The 22,042-nt window shown below is 31.8% G+C and overlaps 1 protein-coding gene across 2 annotated transcripts in view; it reads left to right on the forward strand.

Annotated features, from left to right (window-relative positions):
- The window catches only part of LOC106458553 (protein phosphatase 1 regulatory subunit 12B-like), a 124,161-nt gene that overhangs the window by 83,602 nt on the left and 18,517 nt on the right, over positions 1 to 22,042 (forward strand). For both annotated transcript variants that reach the window (XM_022384799.1, XM_013918071.2), the window contains exons 18-19: positions 14,253 to 14,414; positions 19,713 to 19,820. In XM_022384799.1, coding sequence (XP_022240507.1) covers positions 14,253 to 14,414; positions 19,713 to 19,820 — 270 coding nt within the window. The remainder of the gene's footprint in view (positions 1 to 14,252; positions 14,415 to 19,712; positions 19,821 to 22,042) is intronic.

Consider the following 22,042-nt stretch of genomic DNA (forward strand, 5'->3'; position numbering starts at 1 on the left):
TTTGTTTCAGAATGTTGACTATCCAACATGTAATGCAATTTTGATTTTAAGATTAAAAATACTTTATTGCATTAGAAAATTTTCAAATTTTACATGTGAAATCTTTATAATATCCAGATAATTATAAAATTTTTTGTATAAAAAACTTTATATTTTATTTATTTTCATTGTTGTATTTCTGTACAAGTTGGTTGGATATGACCGAATTTATTATCTCAATAAAAAATTAGGAAAATATAAATTATGCTTGTTTCATTCTAGAATGACTACAAATTATAACATGAATAGTTTAAATCTCATAACATTATACATTTATATATATATACTTATTATTTTTATTATATTGACCTTCCAGGCGTGCCTGGCTAACAAAACAAAAGTGACAATACTGCTGCACACGTGCACTCCTGTAATTGTATCCAACTGACCTTTACTTTATAAAGTCATCTGTCTTGGCTGTGTTTTAGTGGACTAGTATTTTGTAAAACACATTTCAATTATCATACATTATATATGTATATACATTATTACTATTTACAAACAGTTCTTAAACTTATTTTTCTTAAAACATAGAACAGTAAATAAAGAAGTAAACCAAACAATTATCTCTTCTATTTATGACCTGTGTACTCGGTTGCTGCTTCACGTAGGTTGCTAAGCCTTTCAAAATTTTGCACGTGGAGGATATGAAACAAAATATTTTTTCTTTAGGTTTTATATATACATTTAAATAACTAAAAAATCATAAATTACTACATTAATACCATAGAATTCTACTATAATTTATCAAGCTTAGTAAGTAAGTTGTATTTTAGTCTAAAAAAATATGAAATTTTGAGCAGACTAAAAACACACCCTACATTGTTGAAATATTGGTTCAAAAAAAAGAAATGGAGCCCAGACCATTAAAATGGCTGAGAGAGCCACTAGGGGGACATTCTGAGCTTCCATTTGGTTATTCATGTCATATATAAAATTAAGTGTATATAAGGGAGCATTTCCAAAAATGGAAAGAGGTGGGTGGGGTGCCACTGTGTTTGATACATTACGTGAGCAATATTTTAGGAAATTGAAAAGATAAGAGGCTCTTATTTTATATTCTAGCTTGCCAATATTGGTATTTTGAGTTTTTAATTTATATAAAACTACAGACTTAATATTTTGACTTCACAAACATCTAATTTGAACTAGTACTGCATTCAATATACCACGTGACACACAAAAATCGATGTTTAATTGTGTTTTCTTTAATGTTTACTTTTAAGTTAAGAAATTAAGTAATGTATAATACTAACATTTGAATTATAATCTACAGTTTCATACCAAACTTACTGACATAAATTCATGAAATAGTAGCTGAATAAAATTTTGAATGTGAGTGAACAAACGCAATGACATGGCTTTCACCTATGACCCATCTCAAAAGGGTTAATAACCCAAAACACCTCAATCAGCTCTCTTCTAACTTCTTTTTTTGAAAAAAAAAAAGTTTCATTTTCATGAGAAAATAAAGTGGTTCTTTTTTCACTGTATGAGGGGTTCACTCTCTGTTTTGAGGATGTGGGCTTCCTTAGATGCTTCTCAACCAATAGAATTTCTCCCATGTTCCTATTGACCATCCCATTACCTTCCTCCTGGGATCAAGGCTGACCTTGCTTAGTGGCTAAATCAAGGAGAAACCCAATCCAGATCTCAGTGTTTTCAGATGCTGGATCTTCTCTACTAGACCCACAATCACTACATGGCAATCTTGTTGTGTCACATTGCCAGTGTTATGAATCTGGTGGCCAATCACTTATCTTGACCCAACCAGCTTCTCCTCACAGAGTGATCCTTTCTTCCACAGATAGTTTGGTGGGTGTGTTCTCAGTTGGGAACACCACATATAAATGTGTTTGCCACTCACTGGAATGCCAAATTCCTTCCTTTTGGTCTCTGATTCCACACCCTTCAGCTCTTGGGATAAATGTGTTCATCTAGGTTTGCATGGATCATACTCCTATCCAGAGTTTTCCCTTCTCCAGACCATTCCTTGTTGTGTCCTTCTCAAACATAGTTCCATTTGTTCTGGCCCTTGCTGGAGTGACATCCCCTGCTCTTACCTCAATTCCAGTCTCTCCTCTGACAACCATGATCTGACATGGTTCATTCCAATGTCACCAAACTCCATCTGCACACGTGGCTTTTGTCAGGTCCCTTGCCTCAGCTTAGAGTCTCACCACTAGTGTAGCATCTTTCCTTGCCTGTATCTTTTGACCTCCCTCCTAGTATGTGTAACAGAAGCATTGGTCTTCCTTCAGACTTTGATCCATTTGCCATAGCTTCCACACATCCCATCCTTCTGAATCTCATCTGTTCCAGTTCTTCACATGGTTGTTTAGTCAAGGTTCTCTGTGCCAACCACCTTCCATTCTCATATTTCCAGAATTCCTTCTCCTCCCTGGTGAGTTCCCTCATTTTCTGTTCCTTTCGACTAGTCTGTCCACCACGTCTCTTTGTCCTTTTGGATCTCAGTATTGTCCTTCATATCATGTTGAGTTCTCCTTCTGAACCCATTGCAACGTGTTCCTTTTACCATCTTTCCCTTCAGATCTATTTCATCCTCCTACACATGGGGTCATTGTCATTTTGATATTTATGTCATTAATGTTTCCTGCATCCTTTTCTTTTCCTCATGTGTTATCCTCTCTCTGGATCTGGTCTTCTTTCCTAAGATATCAGCTTCCTGGTAAAGTTGTATAACCTTTTCTCCTATTTTCTTACCTTCCATTTTCCACCTGTTCTCCCATTCAGATCTGGATCAACTACTTGGTCCATTTCATTCCCTGCTGTTATGTGACTCATACAGACTCATTTTGTGGTTCTTGGTCCCATCTTGGCACATGCTTATACAATCCTGTTGTCACTTCCACACTAAATTTTCCATGTTTGTTAAAGCCATGCTATTTCAAGTCATGGTTCTACTTTTCCACTACTTCAAGGCTGTAAGTCTCTTTTCTAAATGCATTGGTGCCTGCCAATTCAGTTCTGCCCTCTTTTTGTTCCTGTGTTAATTACTAGGTGAAGAGCATACCTGTTCCAGAAGTAGTGGTATACCTTACAGGTGTACTTTCTTTTCATTTTCTTCCACACCTGTTATTTCTGCTTTATTTGATATTGATGCACCTTCAGTGGTCCTTCCACCTTTGCAATGTGGGATTCTAGTTTTGAGTGAGAGGAGGTAAGACCATTTCGGAAGTTAACATTTTCTTACATCGAAAATGTATTTCTCACCCACTTCCTACCATTCCTCCTCACTGATATGCCCAGGGATCTCTGATTTGTACTTACCAAATCTGAAAAGTGAGGATTACTCTAGAATAGTAGAAGGAGCTAGCTGTGCTAGTACAGAGGGCACAGTATCATTTTAGAGGGTAGTCACATGATCAGCACTTGTTCTGAAATGGTGTGAAACTGATGGGGTATAAAAGACTGGTGCGCTGTTAGCAGAAAATTTTAGCAATGTTTAGAGGACAGTCCAGGATTGAGGTAGCTTTGGGAGAGAGGTGGTAAGTACTTATTTGAAATACATTTTCAAGGTAAGAAAATGGAAACTTTTGGAAAAGGTATGGAACAATCCTTTCCTATGCAAAATATTTATACAATATTCATAAATATTTGTTCAGATTAGGGATTTAGAGTTTTCAAGATGGAGATATACCTTATTCTTAATTACATTGGAAAACAAGAAATATGGATGAATTGGGAAACCAGAACTATCCAGAAAGAGACCTGAAATAATTCATATCCCAGCCACAATAAACAAAGTGCAGCATCTTGTAACATATGATAATCCTCAATTATAAAGGTGTGTGGCAAAAGCCATCCATGTGTCTCAGACAACAGTATGAAACATTATCAACAAGAACCTCCATCTGGGAAAAGGCCTGCAGTCATATCCTCCCCCTCATTAAACAGTCATATATTTCAAACAGATGGAGAATGACATGGATATTTATACATTTCCATTTGAAGACACACTTTTCATATCACCAGATGCAATGCCTGTTGATCTCTATGTGATTATGGAAACATGCTGAGAGGTGTGGGGTGCTTTAGACATGGCAGCCTTATGTTGTATCCTTTTTGCAATGAAACAGTGGAAATTCCACTGCACTCTGTCTGTCATCAGATAGAGCATGACCAGACATGGTGACATCCTTAATTGAAATTGTGAGGCTCCAAAATTGTTTTAATACAATCTACTCAATGTTTTTGTTTCTGTGTAAACTGATATAATTTTTTTTTCACCCAGGAGATATTGGTGGGTTTGTGTCAACTTATTTTATTTGCAATCTCTAATTAAAAGTTCAAAACAGATAACCCTATATGCATGGGTGGGGTCAGTGTTCGCATGTCATAACTTTTGGCAGTTACGTTCAAAATTTATTATCAATGTATATCAATAACTGTGATATGAAAACAGTTACATCAAATATTAATATTATTAAAATTTAAGTTATTAATTAAAAATTAAATATTAAGAGAAATTGCTCAATACTCACTTTCATATGTTACTTGACACGTCCGTGCTACAAGTTGTTCAGTTTACATTTTATTACTTCTACCACACAATTTCAACAATGCCTAACCAATTAAAAACTCAAACTCGTCTTCTTGATTTGCTGAGATATCAATATATTTAGCAAACCTACCTGAGAAACTCCTCCAATCCCTTCATTCCTTTGAAGTCACTTTTTACTCATGCCTACCTGTCTTAAGTACATGAAAAAGCAGACTCTGAAACATGCAAATATTATGATTATGTATCTATTTTATTGTGAAGAAAGCTGAAATTCACTAGGAAAACCTAAAGTATTTTCTACAATCATTGCTTTGAACAGAAATTAATTTTCTCATCCTATTTATGCCTTAGGTAGAAAAACCAGATAAATTATAGTAGTTTTGTGAAGTGATAATTTTTTGTCTTCTAAAATATATGTTTAAAATTTACATGATTTGTGTTCACCTCAGTTTGAAAGAATTAATGAGGTTTAGCACCAGGATTAGTGAACACATCTCCCAAGTACAAGTTGATTATGTAACATCATAACTACTAGAAATCATGGTTCCTTATGGATAGTTTTTATTTATTGTTATATGTTTTATATATATGAGTTAATAGTAATAATATATGCACACACATATAATACATGGTAGTAGAAATGGCACACTAATAGATTTGTACTTTATAGGCCAGTTTTATAATATCATTATAAATTTGTCAGTTGAATACGTACCAAAATTTCTGACCATCCTAGGTTGTCTTTCAAGCCCCAAAAAATTCTTTTGAGACTTGAAAGATATTAAACTTAAATTCCTGTCACAAATTTTGTTTGTTTCATTATTGGATTTAATTATTCTACAGCTTTTATCAGTTAAAAATGTGGCTTATCAGATAATGATCTATTATGGTTGGAATCAAGCACTTAAGAGCATACATCATCTGGTACCGTATTTCTATATGTGCACACATTCATTTTAATGATAGGAGAAGAGTTAATATTGTGTTATCAAGTTAATTTTTTATCACTGTTTCTTAGCTTGCATTGTTCTATTGCATGTATAAATATACATTTCCTGTTGTAATGAATGGTCTCTCTATCGTGATACTCCAGATGATTGAACTCCAGTGTATAATAATTTACTGACAGGCCCAACCTTACAAGGTGTTCTTGTATTAAGAGCTATAATCGCAACTGATGGTGAAGATACCAAACTGATGACTTAAGACGGAGTGGTCATAGAAACTTTTTGTGGTTTGCCTGTTACTCATAACTTAGCCTAACTATTGTTAAGTGTAATTTTTATTGAACAATATTAGTAGCTCTTCTTATGGAAATTATTGTATAATTTTGTTATACAGTTTTTTTCATATTTCTTATACTAGTTATTGGTGTCCAACAATAAATCTGGCCATTGTTATCATCCTGTTTCAATTCACAGTGCTACTCATTGCACACACAATGATTTTCCAACCACTTGCATTTTTGCAGTTGAGGTTTACCAATTGGAGTCCATGCTGACATCACCTTAGAGACTGCTCCTTCTAACAGATTTACAATCTATGTAGTGTTTCTGTCTGATCCACATGTCAGACAGGCCTTTATGAAAGTCTGTTAGATCTTTCCTAGAAGATTTGGGTCTAACTAACAGTTATCAGGAATGACTAGACAACATACACACACACTTTTTTTGCATGTTCAGTGTGTAGTGTTGCCTCTCTATATATATATATATTGTAATTAAAACTTTAAGAACTTGTATTCATTATCTGTGTAACACAAAAGTATCAAACTACGTAATTAACATATTCTATTTCATGCATAAATTTTAAAGTGTTACATCTGTATGCTTAATTATTAATCAGTAGACAAATATAACAAAATCGTTTTTTAGGTAAGAATGATCAAAATAATTTTCACTTTTACTGTATGATATGTAGTCTTTGAAACTGAGTAAAACTTGACCTTGTGTTTTATTTTTTACATTAATGCAGTGTATCAGTATTAGATATTTTTACAAGTAAAAATTTCTGACACTTTATGTGTATGGTGTCAATGATTATAATATTTGTTTTTTGTATTTTCTTCATAATTTCTCTTTGAAGATTTAAAACTTGGTAAAAACAATAGAGATTGAGGCTATAAACAGAAGTTTGTAACTTTTTACAGTTACTTTCAGTACTGCTTGTGTAATGTTGTTTTATTCATCTTGCCTGATTGCTTTCAAGTGGAAATACAATGTAACATTAAAAATACTAATGAACATAGTTGATGGTACTGGAATTTTTAAAGTGTTTAATTCTTTGTTGTTTTAACCTCTCTTTTTTTTTTTCCATAAAATGAGTTTAATTAACACTGTAAAACTAATAAAGTTTTCTTGGATAAAAATAATGCTTTTTTACAAACCTATTAATAGCTATTATCAGTAGACCTGCTGGGTTAGAACATAGCTGTTCTGGCCAATTTCGACTTTAGACAAGCTGGCACAGTTTAGGTTAGTTGTTACAAGTAATGTGCTAAAAATAACTAAGAAAGTAAAAAGGAAACATTGGAGCAACACTTTATTGTGTGAAGAGAGAGAGAACATCTTCAACAGAATGATAATGAGTGCTCAGGACTTGTAATTAGACTACTGGAATCAACTTAAAATTAGAAAATATAATTTCATGTAAATGAGATATGGAGCATAAGTAATATAGCTGAAGAAAAATGATTAGATTAATCTTGGATTCAGAAACAATGGTCCGTTTCTTGAGATTTATTGATTGTGGATATGACCCACTTCCAACATACAAAATGTTTCTATAAAAGGATGAAACATTAATATCCTTTGTTCCTTATCTTTTGAACGAGGTTGAAACTCCTCTCAGATTTTTTGATAAAAGAAGTTAAATATTTGGTAGTAATGGATTCTTCTTTTCACTGAAATTAATTGAAACTTTATATTGTTGTATTTTAGTTAAACTAGTTTCGTACATCATGTCTTATGGTTCCTATGGACATGGCAGTGGTCACAGACAAGGACCTTCCTACACATATGGGAAGCCTTCTGTGGGATCTTCTCACTCGGCCAGTGGCTATTCTTATGGATCAGGTTCAAGGTATTCCCCAAATTATGGGGGCACAGTAACCTATGGAAGCTTAATTCCATCATCTAGTCAACGATCGTATTTCAGAGATTCATCTACCTCACGCTTCTATAGGACAGACAGCCCACAATCTATAAATTCAGCTACACCATCCTCTGCACATGGAGAATCCTCTGGTAGTTCATCATACAAAGGTTATGATTCTGCTTACCAGTCACAGACAAAATCACCCAAGTTTTCTAGTACTGTGAAGGGAAAGGACAAAACATTGTCTGTGCCTCGCACCTCTTCTCCACAGTGTTCTGTCTTGCCTTCTCAAGATTGTTCAGATACAAGTTCTAAATCTTCAGTCTCCATATCAGGAGGATATTCTTCAAGCTCAGACAGCTGTGATGAATATACAGTATGGTCTTTCTTGATGGGTTTGTTACACTCCATGTAGGACTGGTTTTTGCAGCTATTTTGTAGTTAAATCTATTTTAGTTGTTTTTGTGTATAACATTTGTATTAAATGTTCTTAAAACTGAGGATTCAAAAAGATGAAATATTCTATGACATTATTTATTTGTTTAGTATAGTGAGATAAATGGTAACCTCTATTTTCAAATAGTGTGTAAACTCCTAAAAACTTTTGGGGTTAGGTTCAACAGGTTCTTTTAAACATTTGACATTAAGAGAGCTTCAGTTTCAAACATATGTCAAACATTGAAAAAAGAATTGCTATGTAAACACTAAGATCTAACAGTACATAGTAGAATTGTGGTTATTTTGTCTTAAAATAGCAATCAGATTGCAATAATTCTTGGCTTTCTTAAAGAGTGTTTAAAAGGAATAGTGAATAAATCGTAGCAAGTAGAATAATTTTACTAGATAAGATGCAGAAAGTTTACTATGCTTGAGAAAAAGAAGAAAGAACAGATATTAATATATATTTTTAAATATAAATTATTTGTATTTGAATATATCTAAAAATTATAAAACTAGGCAGTATCAAGTATATATATTTAAACTATAATAATTAATACATGGTATGCAATTCTACTCACACTATTAATATATCAGAGTCCTGTGATATAGTTTTTTTTATGAAACTGTCCTAAGTTTATGCAGGAAGCATGTGTAGTATTATTAACTCATATGTCAGTTTTTCTTATCAACTGGCAAAGAAAAATGAATCATTGAAGGTTCTTCATGTAACAGAAAAACTTGATAAACTCTGTTGTTATTTTTTATTTTGGGAGCAATGGGGATGAAATTTAAGCAATATTGGCAATTTCTTTTCAACTTTCTGTTTGTTCTGTCTTTTCATGTTCTCTGTTTTCTTATTTGTCTTAAGGCCTCATTTAGCTGCCCTGTATTAACAGAAGGTGAAACTGTGATTTTTTTTTGTCAGGATATAATTTCATTATGCTTTTATTTTACAGTTAATGAAATAAGATGATGTTTGATAATTTGTATCATGTCCATTTAAGAATCGGTTCAAATATTAGACCAGTGGTCAACATGCCAAAACGGCTCTAAATTTTCAAATATTCCTACATGTGGTATAACAAAATGAAATTGGTATATTATTGTAAACTGATGTCTGTTGAGAATAAGAGTTGCCGATTTGCCTGGTCAGTGTGCTGTTTTTAACTGCTTCCAATGCTGTAAGTTTGTTATGAATCCTAACTTACTTTTGACCTTCAAAAGAAGATAACTCTAAATACAAATTTCCATTGTTTTTTCCCACTTTTCGTTTGAAACAAATTTTTTTACACTTGAAACTGATACAGAAGTACTTTAGAAACATTTTGAAATTTATAGCAAGATTTTGGATCCATATTTTTGCTGCTACAAATGCTATCCCTCCTCATTAATCTGTGCAGGATTCAAATGTCATTCGTGTATCAAAATCTTCTGTATATTTTATTACAAGTATGTATTTATGACATTGTAGCACTACAATGGATACCTTAATATACATCTTGGTACCCTAAACAAATTTTAATTATTCTTGGGCTGGTTAGTGACCCATTGCTCGAATGCCAACCTTATGTAAATATCCTTATTATATTTATTGACATGATTTCAGATCACTTTTTTCTACTTATAGCACTTTGTGGTAGAAATCAGAGAGTCAATACTCTGGGGTTTGTAATATGAAATATTTTTATAACTTAAAAATTGAGATACCAGGTCTGTTATTTCAATCTGAGATACTGTGCACAGAAGGTTAATGTTTGATTCTGAAACTAAGTCATTCCAGAATAAATTATTGTAGAAATATATTAAATTTATCTTCAGAAACTGTATGTGATACATCTAAATAAATGACATTTTTATAAACCCAAATGAGACCAGTGTTTGTGCAGGTATGGTCTCTGAACTTATCTAAATATGCTGTCTCTTATCACACTGTCATTGGCTACAGGATGTCAGCAAAATCTGCCAATAACTAAAAATGAGACCAGTATTAGAACATATTACCAGTAAGAATAACTATTTTCTGGCATAACATTATGTGTTTTAATAAAAGCATGTTGGCCAGAGGAGTTGTAACTACATTATCACATTTTGGGATCAGCAGATCAGGCTACAATATCATACTAATTTCATTTTGTGATACCATGGGAAGGAAAAATCAGGGCCAGTGGTCTGTGTGGTTCATAGCAATATAAAGCTAATGGTCTTTTCCATGTAAAAAAACCTGTTACTTTGTAGCAGCATTAGTTTTGAGTGTGCTAAGACATATGACATTGTGCCAATTTATTAGTATATGTATATATAGTATACCATAAAATGTTTACTTATATAAATAATAAAATGCATCAGGTACAGATATTCTTCATAGAGAGTTAATTGCTTTTATTTTATTACACCCTTGTGCAGGTTTTGAAAATGACTGAAATTATACATTCTCTCATAGAAACAATAATTATTTTATTCATAATTTGTTTCCTTACATACAAATACACCTACAGGAGAAATTTAATTTTTTATTTCCAAATTTTTATTTAGTGCCTATAATTATAAAAATACTGTCGTGGAAACTGCATTGTGTAATGATACCATTAAAATTTAAATGATGAAAATTTTATATTCTATCTCATTATATGCCTAGTTTTTTATGTAAGTGACGTTTACGTTACAGTTGTTGATGATATAAATAGTGCCTAGACCACTACTATGTCTGTTGTATCCCAGCCAGTTTGATTAGCCCTGGTATTGGGCAAAAAACCTTGTTGGCACTGGATATGACAAATGTAGTGCAGTTGACATATTATTACACATTCTTCTTTGCTTTCACTCATAAAACCTCAGAATACCTGATGTAGTTTTCTTTTGTTGATGCTGTGGTTACTTGACCCATTCTGAATGATAATAAAGTAATCCAAATAAAAATAATAAATAAATAAATGATATTAAGTATAGAGTAAATAATTGGCATTGTGTTATTAATCCTTACCCTAAAATTCTGAATTGTAAATGACATATAAACTTAATAATAATTACAGTTAACTTACTTGATCTTGTTCACACCATAATAGTCGTTGTTCATGAAAATTGATAATATATATATATATATAGTGCCTAGACCATTACTATGTCTGTCATATCCCCACTGGCGTGATGAGTTCTGGTATTGGGCAAAAGGCAGGTGTAGTTTGGTTGGCATATTGTAACATATTCAGCTTTGTTTCCACTCATAAGATCTTAGAATTCAAGGTGACTGAATTTCACACAAATATTAATCTGTTTACAGTTTCACTTATTAGTGTTTGGGCAAGCATTTTTCCCAGGATAACTAATTTTTTTGCTGCTGGAATGAAATGAAAGTGGTTTGCTGCTCTGCACATGTACCTTTGAAAACATGTTGGCCTGTACTTTCATTCATTCTTTTCTTGTTTAAGTGTTTATTTTGTTTCCAGTTTCCAACCTTCTATAAGCATATCAAACTGATATTAAAAATTTGGCATGAACTTGGACTTAAGCTATAAAGAGTATTAAAATATTGTATATACATGATTTTTGTGCTCTCTAAGCTCAATATTATTTCCAAACTTTATAATTTCCAGAAACTTTGATTATTCTGTGATAAATTACTTTAAAGTATAATTATTTTTAATTAATTTGACTTCAGTCATATTGATATGTTACATTTATTGGACTCAATATTTTCAATTTCCATAATATTTAACTCAAAAAACACAGTAGTTAATACATTTTTTTCTTTGCAATTGGTATTTCTGTAGTTAACTGTTTTGAGTTCATCTTGAGTGCTTAAATTTAATATGTTCTGAAAAACTAAATATCTGGGATGGAAAGGTTATCATATGTAGATAGATTAAAATCTCTGAAATTGTTTTCTTCTGATAAAAACAACAACAAAGAATTTGAAGAGATTTGATTGAGATGTTTAAGATTTTTAAGGGAATTGATAGTGTTGATGCATCATTTTGCATATTTAATTGGGAGAATGGTAGGACTAGGGGACACAGATATAAATTTTGGAAGGGTAGTATTCATCTTCAGCTAAGACAGTTTTATTTTTGTAACAAGGTAGTTGACCTTTGGAATGGTTGGCTGCAGAAGCAGTAAATTTAAGATAGTTTAAAAGAAAGCTTGATAAATATTTGAATGATAAGGACTGACTAAGAGTTGTTTTTTTTAATAGTTTAATAGATGAGACAGTGTAAATGGACCAACAGTTCCATTAAATATTATGTTATAATGTGCTATTGTTAGTTCCCATGATATTTATTAAATTCTTGACACAAATCTTTATAGAGGTTGAATACATTATACTAAAATGATTTTGGAATCTCACCACATTGTTACAGTCCATGTTGCCACATCCAGTCATGCTCTATGTGATGACTGTGCATCTTTATAATACCCCAACAATGTAGTTTCAATTGCAAAAGGTTCCATTTTACGACTGTCATGTTTAAAGCACACCACTCCTCCCTGATTGCTTTCTGTAAGCCTTCTAGTATACTACGATGATAGTTTTTTAGCACTTATTTCATCAGTTTTATCACATAATAATCCATAGGTGCTGTATCTGATGACTTGACTAGTATGTCTTCATATGGAATAGTGTGAATACCCATTTCCTTCTCCAGCTGTTTAAGATATCCAGTTTTCACTGAAAGCCTTATCTTGGTGAAATCTGTTGGCCTCCTTGTAAGAAGAAGAACCTTTTTGATTATGCTACATACTGTTGCCTAGGTCTGAAGTGGATGGCTTTTGCCACTGACCTTTGTGTTTATGCATACTGATCTGTTACAAGATGCTACACTTTGCTTACCATGGCTAGTGTAAGACTTTTTACAAGCCTCTTTCTGTATTGTTGTGATGCCTGAAGTTGATTCATATTCCTTTGTTGTCAAATGACATTAAGTACAAGAGATATCCTCGTCTTGGCAATTTTAAATCCCTGATCTGAGTGTATGAATATATTGTTATATACTATTCCTAAAAGGTGACATTACACTACTTTCAAAATGCCAGAATGCTGTCAGAATGTATTTGATACATGCCGGTCACCCATAACTTTATTTCTGGTGTGATTATCATGATTTAAATATACATAATATTTCTAATATTACATACTCAAGCTTGTATAGTTATTTGATATATATAAAGTAAAATGTACTGAAACTATATATATAGTTTATTTTCTTACTTTTAAGGACAAGTAACAGGATACAAAATTCTCAGTTTCCCACTTTCATGTACTTTCATGCCTGATAATATAGAAATAGAACTCCTTGGCATCAGAAATAACAGCAAGATGACATGAGTGACCTAAAGACAATAGTGTAAACACTGGTTGATCCAAAAGATAGGAAACATATATCAAGAAAACATAAAATAAAATAATTTAGTTTGGATGCTATAGTATGTTAATGCAGTTTATTTAATTTTTATTGTAGGCCATATTTTCATAACATTAATAGTAAAAAAAAAGAATTTCCTGTATCTATGTAATATAGTTGTAAATGAGGTAAAATTTAAAAAAGTTTTTTGAATTTTAAATATTAACACTAACAAAAATAATTTTGGAACTTATATGCCTGAAGATTTGAATAAGTTTATGGTTGATTTGCTTTATATATTATAAAGTTTTTTAGGCTTATAATGTGAGGTATTTTTTAAAGAGACTAAAGTGAAGGCCTTAAACAGTTATGTATATGCACCACAGTTAGTACCTTGTAAAACAGTGCAATAATGGTTGTTACTATATATAACCAACTACTAATGGTTTAAAATTTGACTAGTATAAGGATATACACAAGGCTGATAAAACTATTGTTCATTTAAGGTATTATGGGAAATGTTTTAAGATATTCTTTTGTAGTTTCGTGCATTCTTCTTCGGTCATGAACTGTTATGTATGTATGCATCATGTGGTAAAAAATGGGAATTCTTGATTGTTTGGTGACTTTAGTAGTCTTGCAACAGTGGCTTTAATATTGTTTATATTAACTCGCTGATAGCTGATAATTTAGCTTTAAGTTAAGAGAAAATGAAATGATTTTATCTAAACAATAATGAAGTATTGTTGGCCAAGCAATAAGCCAACTGTTTTTGTAAAATGATTGTAAGATTAACCTAAATGTTTATTTTACAGACATTGTCTGAATCACAGAAATCCCGTTATGGATCAACGGGACAACAACAGGACAGTGGTCGCTCAGAAACATTATCACGGGCCTCTGATCGTCTTGGTCAGGGCTCTCTAAGCAGCAGCACAGGCAGTCTAGCTGAGGAGAGTGATAAAGATTACAAAAAGGTATTAATAAAATGTTTATATATTACAGAATGATATTAAAATGTCTGTAGTCAAATTATAGCATGACTATTTTAGGTAAGCAGAGAGTTTGACTAATTGTTTTTAAGCTAATTGATAAACACGTTTCTCTTTTGTAAGAAGGCAGTGACTTGTAACTTATACATCTGACTTGAGAACACTATAAAATTCATCTATCAACATCTATTTTATATTGTTTTGAGCTGTCTTTATGGAGGTGAAGTTTATACCAACAATATTAAAATTCCACAAAATTTACAATTCCTTTTGAGAAAGATAGAGTTTGAGAATTATACTTTTTTTTTGTTAGTATTGTTATAAGCTATATTTTCAATGTTTTAATTCAGATGTTTTCTAGAGGGTATATGACGTTAAGATAGAAAAAGTTCATGAAAGTTAGGAATCAAGAAGCTTTGTGGAGTATATAGAAACAAGAGTATAATATGAATGAGTTATTAGTGACTGAATAGTAAAGTATTTAATGAGTAATCATTGAGTGATTCAGTTCAGTATTACTAGTAAGAGTTTTTGCATCTATTCAGTTAGTCGATCGATTAACTGAGGAATTATACAGGTAAGTTCCTAAGTAAGTTAGATATACCATTAGTCATATTTGAACTTAGGCCTACAAGCAGGCTTGGGACATTTGTCTCAGCTGCCCCCCCCCCTTTTCTTTTGAAGGCACTGTCTACAAGTGAACTAGCCTGTAGCAAACATTATTAAAGAAAAAAATGAATGAGTTATCATAACAGGACTGGTCATGGCATTATTTGTACTAATTAATCCAAATAAACCTGGACAATGATAGAATAACTTGCATCAAAAGTGGGAATATTTTGGTGAAAATACAACAGAATTTTAACTAAACTTTAACTTCAAAATGATAACAACATGGGCAAGAAATGAGATTGAGAATTTTAGGGAAGAGTTAAAAAAGAATTATATTTAAAGAAGAATTAATAAAAGTCAATCTGATAGAAAAAAAGATCTATGACGCTATTGGAAATGTACACAGAAGGATTACATAAGTTAGGCTGAAGTACAGAAAGACATCAGTGAAATACACAATAGCTTTAATGATAAAATCAAATAAGTACAAAAATAAATAAGTGATAAAATAAAACATTTGGTAAAAGGTTTGATAAATGGAAAGACAAAGCCTGCCACTTGCCCATTTTTGCACCTCCCAAAGAATTCCAATCTAAAATGCCATCTACTACAAAATTTAGAATAAAATAATTTGTTTGATCTTCACATAATACCACTACTGTTGTACCATCTGTTACTGCAGAACCATTCTTCACCACTCAAGCCATGTCACTTCCAAATCCAGTTTCAGAATTTATCTGGCCAATACAACAACATCACCCAATTGAGAAAGCAGTGGACTATGATGGAAAGGTACCATAGGAGGTATATTTGTTTGAAATAACTTCCAGGGTGGATGTGTATGGAATGATTAACAACAAGCTATATATTGCCATCAATTTAATAGAACCAGCTTGAACAACATTAAGTAGCCTTCCAGCTGAGAGCCATAGCAACTTACAAGAATTGGTAGCTGCTTTATCCAACAGGTTTGGAGTGACACACAAGAAGCATCCATAGCAAAATTCCAGGAAGGGGTATAATGGAAAGAAAAAACTGTGGATGACCATGCAGATGATTTGGAAAGGCTTACCCAGTTATCTTATCTGGATACTTCACATGAACTGATGGATTCCTTGGCATGTAACCACTTTATACATATCATAATAGATGAGGATATGAGAATTAGGTTGAAGCAAATTAGGTGTACATCTTTAAAGGAAGCTTTCCAGTTGGCAATGGAACTGGAATCTATTAACTCTCTAGAAATGTGTAGGTTAAAGTGTATGTCATGGCCTCTCTAAAGAATTACATTCAAAATTTAGTTTAAATATTTTATTATTAATCTTTATCAATAACATTGGCATAAAAACATAGTTTATAATCTAAGTTTTAATTTCTGAATTTCAAAAGAAAATATTTAAACAAAATATGTCTTCACTTCTATGCATTACATGACATTTCTTCATTCTGAATTGTCCATTTTAGGTATCCTTTCCAACCCTGTTTCAGCTTCTGAGTTTTAACACAAGTTACACACTTAGAGTATAGGTTTTTCTAAGACATAATCTAAATTTATAGTCTCCAATGTTCTTGCTTTACTGAGATATAAACCAGAAAGTTGAATCCACATGCCACATCCTCCTATCAAATCCTGTTTTTCAAAAAATGTCAGTAATTCTTTTTGGAATTTGTTGTTGGATTATATATAACAAATACAAAAAGAAGATTTTCATTTATTGAATTCTTTACAATACTTTCTTGATCTGGTGACAGGTTTTGAATTATTTGTGCTACAGTTTCATTCTTTGATATTGCTTAGGCATCTTTACCAGCCAAAGGAATTATGTTAAATCACTCTAGATTAAGTGGAAAACAAGTTAAATTAGAATAGGTATAGGACATTGTATTATTTGTGTATTAACATTCTGTGTTCTAATTTGAATATTTGAAATAGTTAAGAATTTGATAAATACTAACAACAACCCTACCAAAAATTAGGATTAACTTTTATCTGAGCTTCAACTCCAAAAAAAAAAAGTACAAACCCACATGTAATTACTATGCATATTTTTCTTATTTTTCTATACATATTTATTTATTGTTATAAAAATAGCTAAAATGTAAAAATTAGAAATTTATTAGGTTACATAAAAAAATTAAAGTAAAACATATCTTTACAAGGAATGCACATGATCTGCTCGTGCATGATGTAATTCAGTACTTTCACTATGCTCTCACTGGGTGATTTCTTGCTTTGTGGCACTAGTTTAGTAGTTAAACATGGTTAAAAGAGCAATAAAACAATAAATTTAAATGAAAGCAGTTAGGAAAGGTTAGAAGACTGAAGATTTTAGGATACATAACTGTAATTGTCTGTTACAATATGCATTCATTCTAGAATGAAAAACCAGAGTAATTTCAATTTATTTTGTATTTTTATATGGCAGTTAGAAAGTTAGTCAAATGGGCTGAGCCCATATACAATGTAAGGGTAGAAAAAATAACAGATAAAATATATATGTTACTGGAAAAAAACTTTTGACATTCATTAAGTAGGTTCTAGAAGTTATGCATATAAAATATGAAAAGTGTAAGATGAAAAAAAGTATTTTTATTCTTAACATGAAAATCACTTTGCACTCAGACTGACTTAGTAAAGGCTTTGTAATTCACAGACAAATCTTTAGTAGAAATGCTTAATTGAAAAAATCAGACTTTTTTTTTGTGTACAACAGTCTCGTAGTGTTTAATAAAAGTTTCCCAGGTTTCATGAAGATGCACTTAGTAAATTCAGAGCTATAGTATGTATAGTTTCATGGTTACATGGTGTTTACAAAGTTGGACAAAATGATCAAGTCCACTTATAGAGGATTCAAGTCACAGATAAACTACCAAAAGCACCATCAAATTGAGTAGTGTGGAAACATCAACTCCACCTGACAATAGTCTAGAACAACTTAAAGCATTAGTTAGACAACTAATCATACAGAATGGAGGAGATAAACCACAAAAAATAGACGTTTTAAGTGTAACATGAAAGACATATTATCTATTCCATACAAAATCCTGTATGGAATAAGAACACCTCCCAAGAGATACCAGAAAGAGGGAAGTGTTATGATTGTAGGAAACATAACCATTGCTGAGGCTTTAAGGAACCAGTAGCTGTTATTAAGCCAAGAAGACAATACCCTGAGGATTTGTCTCGGAGCCCAACCAACTCAAAGGAACAGCAAAGAGCTAATCAGACATTTAAAAAGAAGGGAATTAGCTGAATTTACGGTATAAAGTCAGCTAAAAATATTCCATCTGCCCCAAGTGAGATAAGTATTTAATTATTTGAGGAAAACCATCCAGAAGTCATGGGTTTATTGATGGAAAACATTGCACTGTACAGAAACTGGTCTTACAACTACAATTGTTTTACCCAATTAAAGGTGTAAAATTACTTTCAGAGATGAAGAAAGAGAAGAGGTAATGATGTGAAAACAGCAGGTGGATATAAAGTTACAACAAGAGGAAAGTTGGAGATTACTTTTACTCTAGGAAGCTTCTTCACACTTCAAGGTGTGTGAGTAATTTACATTGAGGACTATGACTAGGAAATTCTTTGTGTACTTATAGAAATTACTACACCAGCGACAACAGGGAGGAGGTTTATTGTTCCATCAAAAAGTGAAATACTCATACCAAGAATTATTAGGGATAAATATACACCTAGTTACTTGGGCTCAGTAGAACCAAACACTCCAGCATGCCCTGAGGGATTGGTGATTGTAAGAGCTCTTGTAGATGTAAATAATGAAGATGTCATACATGACTTCACCTAGGAAGGACTTATTTCAGCTTATGATAAAATGAAAAGTTGTTACAATGTTAATGTTGATAAAGTTGAATTTCAGTGAGATGATACATTCCCTGCTGCAAGAAAGAATGGACTCTAAAGTTAAGGCAGGTGTTGGGAAGGGACATATGCATTTGTTTCATCAGTCCAATTACACAGAAATCCATAGATGTTCCATCCAGCAGTTTCACTGGTATTTCTTTATATGGAATATCATGAATATACATTTCATTCTCTAACTGCTTGAGACTGTTCAATGAGACTGGAAACATATCTTGGTCATATTTCCAGATAGAGTTCCTTCTTGATTATATTGCATACAGTTGGTTGAGATGCGTGCAAGGTTTTTGCCACTGCCCAGTGAGTTCATGGATTTCCATCTGTAACAAGATGCTGCACTTTGCTTACAACAGTTGGGGTATGTCTTATTGCAAGTCTCTTTCTAGATGGTCCTAGGCCCCATTTTCCTTTGTTTTCTAATGCCATTAAGTACAGGGGATATCCCCATCTTGGAAATTCTAAATTATATCTTTATCATTTGAGTGTATGAATATCTTTCATAGTAAAGGGCTTTATGTAAAAGTGATAAATTTTTGGTGGCATCACAAAGTGCAAGAAATAACTAACAATGTCAAAATATAGTTCTGATACATGATGTTCCATCATGACTATATCAGCTATGGTTGTCACATGACTTGCTGGTTTTCATATTCAATATATTTTAATATAACTTACTCAACTTTCTGTATATATATTGATAAATATTAATATCAGGAAAAAATGTTCCTAACACTATTTCTTCAAATGTAATATTTTCCATTGATGTTTTTCATATTTTCTTACAGATCTGTGAGACATTAAAAGCAGAAAATGAAAGATTAAAAGAAAAACTAAAGAAAACAGAAGATGATCTTGTCAGCACAAAAAGACAGCTAGATAAAACTTTACTTCAGGTCAGTAAGCTTTAATATACGAGTACAAGATGAGAAAACATCTATGCATGTGCAATTTAGTGATCTTCCATACTTTGTGTACAACATTGTAGCCAGCAGTAAATCATAATGTTGATATTCTAAAGGTAATTTCTTTGATACTAGTAATATTACCAGGTTTTATAAACATATTTTTATTCATTTGGTAAAAAAAAAAAAATTCAAAAACATTTAAGGACTAAAACCACAAATATTGACAGCTTTTTAGGTATTTTTTTTTTGTAAATTATGGGTATAAACATAAAGTCCAAATATTTTTGATAACAGTTTTACTTTGTCACAAGTCATGCTGCTTATGTTTTTGCTACTATCTTGAGAGTTTAATTAGCTTTTTTTATTTTTTTTGTTAGCATCTTTGTTTATTTCAAGGGTTTTATTGTTGCTTGCTTCCTCATTTTTCATTCCTGTTATTGTCCATCTAGAGGATTTATTTTTGTTTTTACTAGAATTGTTTATTTTGTTTTTACTGCAGTTTCTTTGTAATGTTCATAATGTAATTACTGTTTATTTTAAGGATTAATTTTGCCTCTGCTTATTTTATTGCTGACTTTTATTTTTTGGGGGGTTACATCATTGCATCTTAATTTTGTTCTTGTCATAATTGTGTATCAAAGAAATAATTTAGCTTTTATTATGTTTTTTTTTGCATTCATAGTTTATCTCAAGGCCTAATATTACTACACATTTCTTTTTATCTTTTAAAGTGGATTTAGGCAATGTGTTCAGCATATGGACCAGTGGTATGTCTGCAGACTTACAACGCTAGAAACCGGGTTTCGATACCCCTAGTGGGCAGAGCACAGATAGCTCATTGTGTAGCTTTGTGCTTAGTTTCAAACAAACAAAAGCATATGGACAGAGTTTTCTGTGGACTTCTGCTGTTATTTTTGATTTTGAGATGACATTTCATCTCTGTGCTGAGTCTTGTGATAAACATTGGTTGATCATTGGTAATGTTGTTGATTCCTATTTTTGATAAGTTTCTATATAGATAATGTCCTAGATATTGCTGCTTCCTAGGCCTCAGTCTCAGTTGACTTTTGGTTTATTTATCTTTATTCTGGGTGCTTGTTTCGCTCTGTCACACCAACTAACTATTACATGGTTTGTTTCATTGCATGGTGAAAAACTTCTTGATGAAATACTTTGAAACTTCAGAAGAATGTTTTACAGATGCTATATCTTCTACAAATACAGCATCTTATTTTTATTTGTAATATTTGTATGAATTCACAGCTTTGAGAATTTCAAAGATTTAATTGTAATATTTTTAAAGAAACAATTAAAAATGTTTACTTTGTTGTAGGTTTTTAGTTAATGATTTTTATGCCTCCCTACATTCTTGTAAAACTTTCCTATGAAGTTTTTATCATTGTTGTGAATCGAAAAACACCACACACTTTCACAGTGTTTATTTATGATCACTAGTGTGCAGGAAAAATATTTTTTTTTACCATACCAAAATTATTACCAAGCTCATTTTTTTAATTGTTAATCAACTTGGGTCAATAAGGCCTAATGTAAACAAGGGTTAACACAGCAGCTTTGGCAAAATGATTTAAGTAAGCCTATTTCATCCTTTCTTCAGGAAAAACATTCCTTTTCCAGTCATACTTCTACATGATAATTCAAATACAGTATAAAATGTTAGAGCAAGATTTTTTTTTTTTTAAAGTCTGAACTGTAATTGTGGTGAAAGCTCTTTCCAAACATATTTTCTTATAGCAACATATCATCAAGCTAAGGTTTTATCATATTGTTCTTGCACAGATCTTCACATAACTGGAAGTCATAGTGGCTTTTACATTAGGAAAGAACAGAAAAAGTTGTCATTACATATTCAGATCACTAACCTAGATGTAGGGAATTACACCATGACCAATGTGGTTGAGAAACAATGATTGGTTAAAAAATCGATAAAACTCAATTTTTATTCAAGTTACAAGGTTAAATTAGCAAGAAAAAATGGAAATCTAGAATACTTTTCATGTTCTGTTGTTTAAAAACATCAAAAGATCATCAGAATTTTAAATATCATAGATACGACGAAGCAAAAAACTACTGTTATGTTATATGTCAACCAATCTCAGCTCATTGTAATGGAAATTAAGCAGTGGATGATCAGTCATGCTATGTGGATTGTAACTTTTTGGTCAGTCAACCTATATATATATATATATATA

This window comes from Limulus polyphemus, unplaced genomic scaffold (assembly GCF_000517525.1).
Source record: "Limulus polyphemus unplaced genomic scaffold, Limulus_polyphemus-2.1.2 Scaffold484, whole genome shotgun sequence".
NCBI lineage: Eukaryota > Metazoa > Arthropoda > Merostomata > Xiphosura > Limulidae > Limulus > Limulus polyphemus.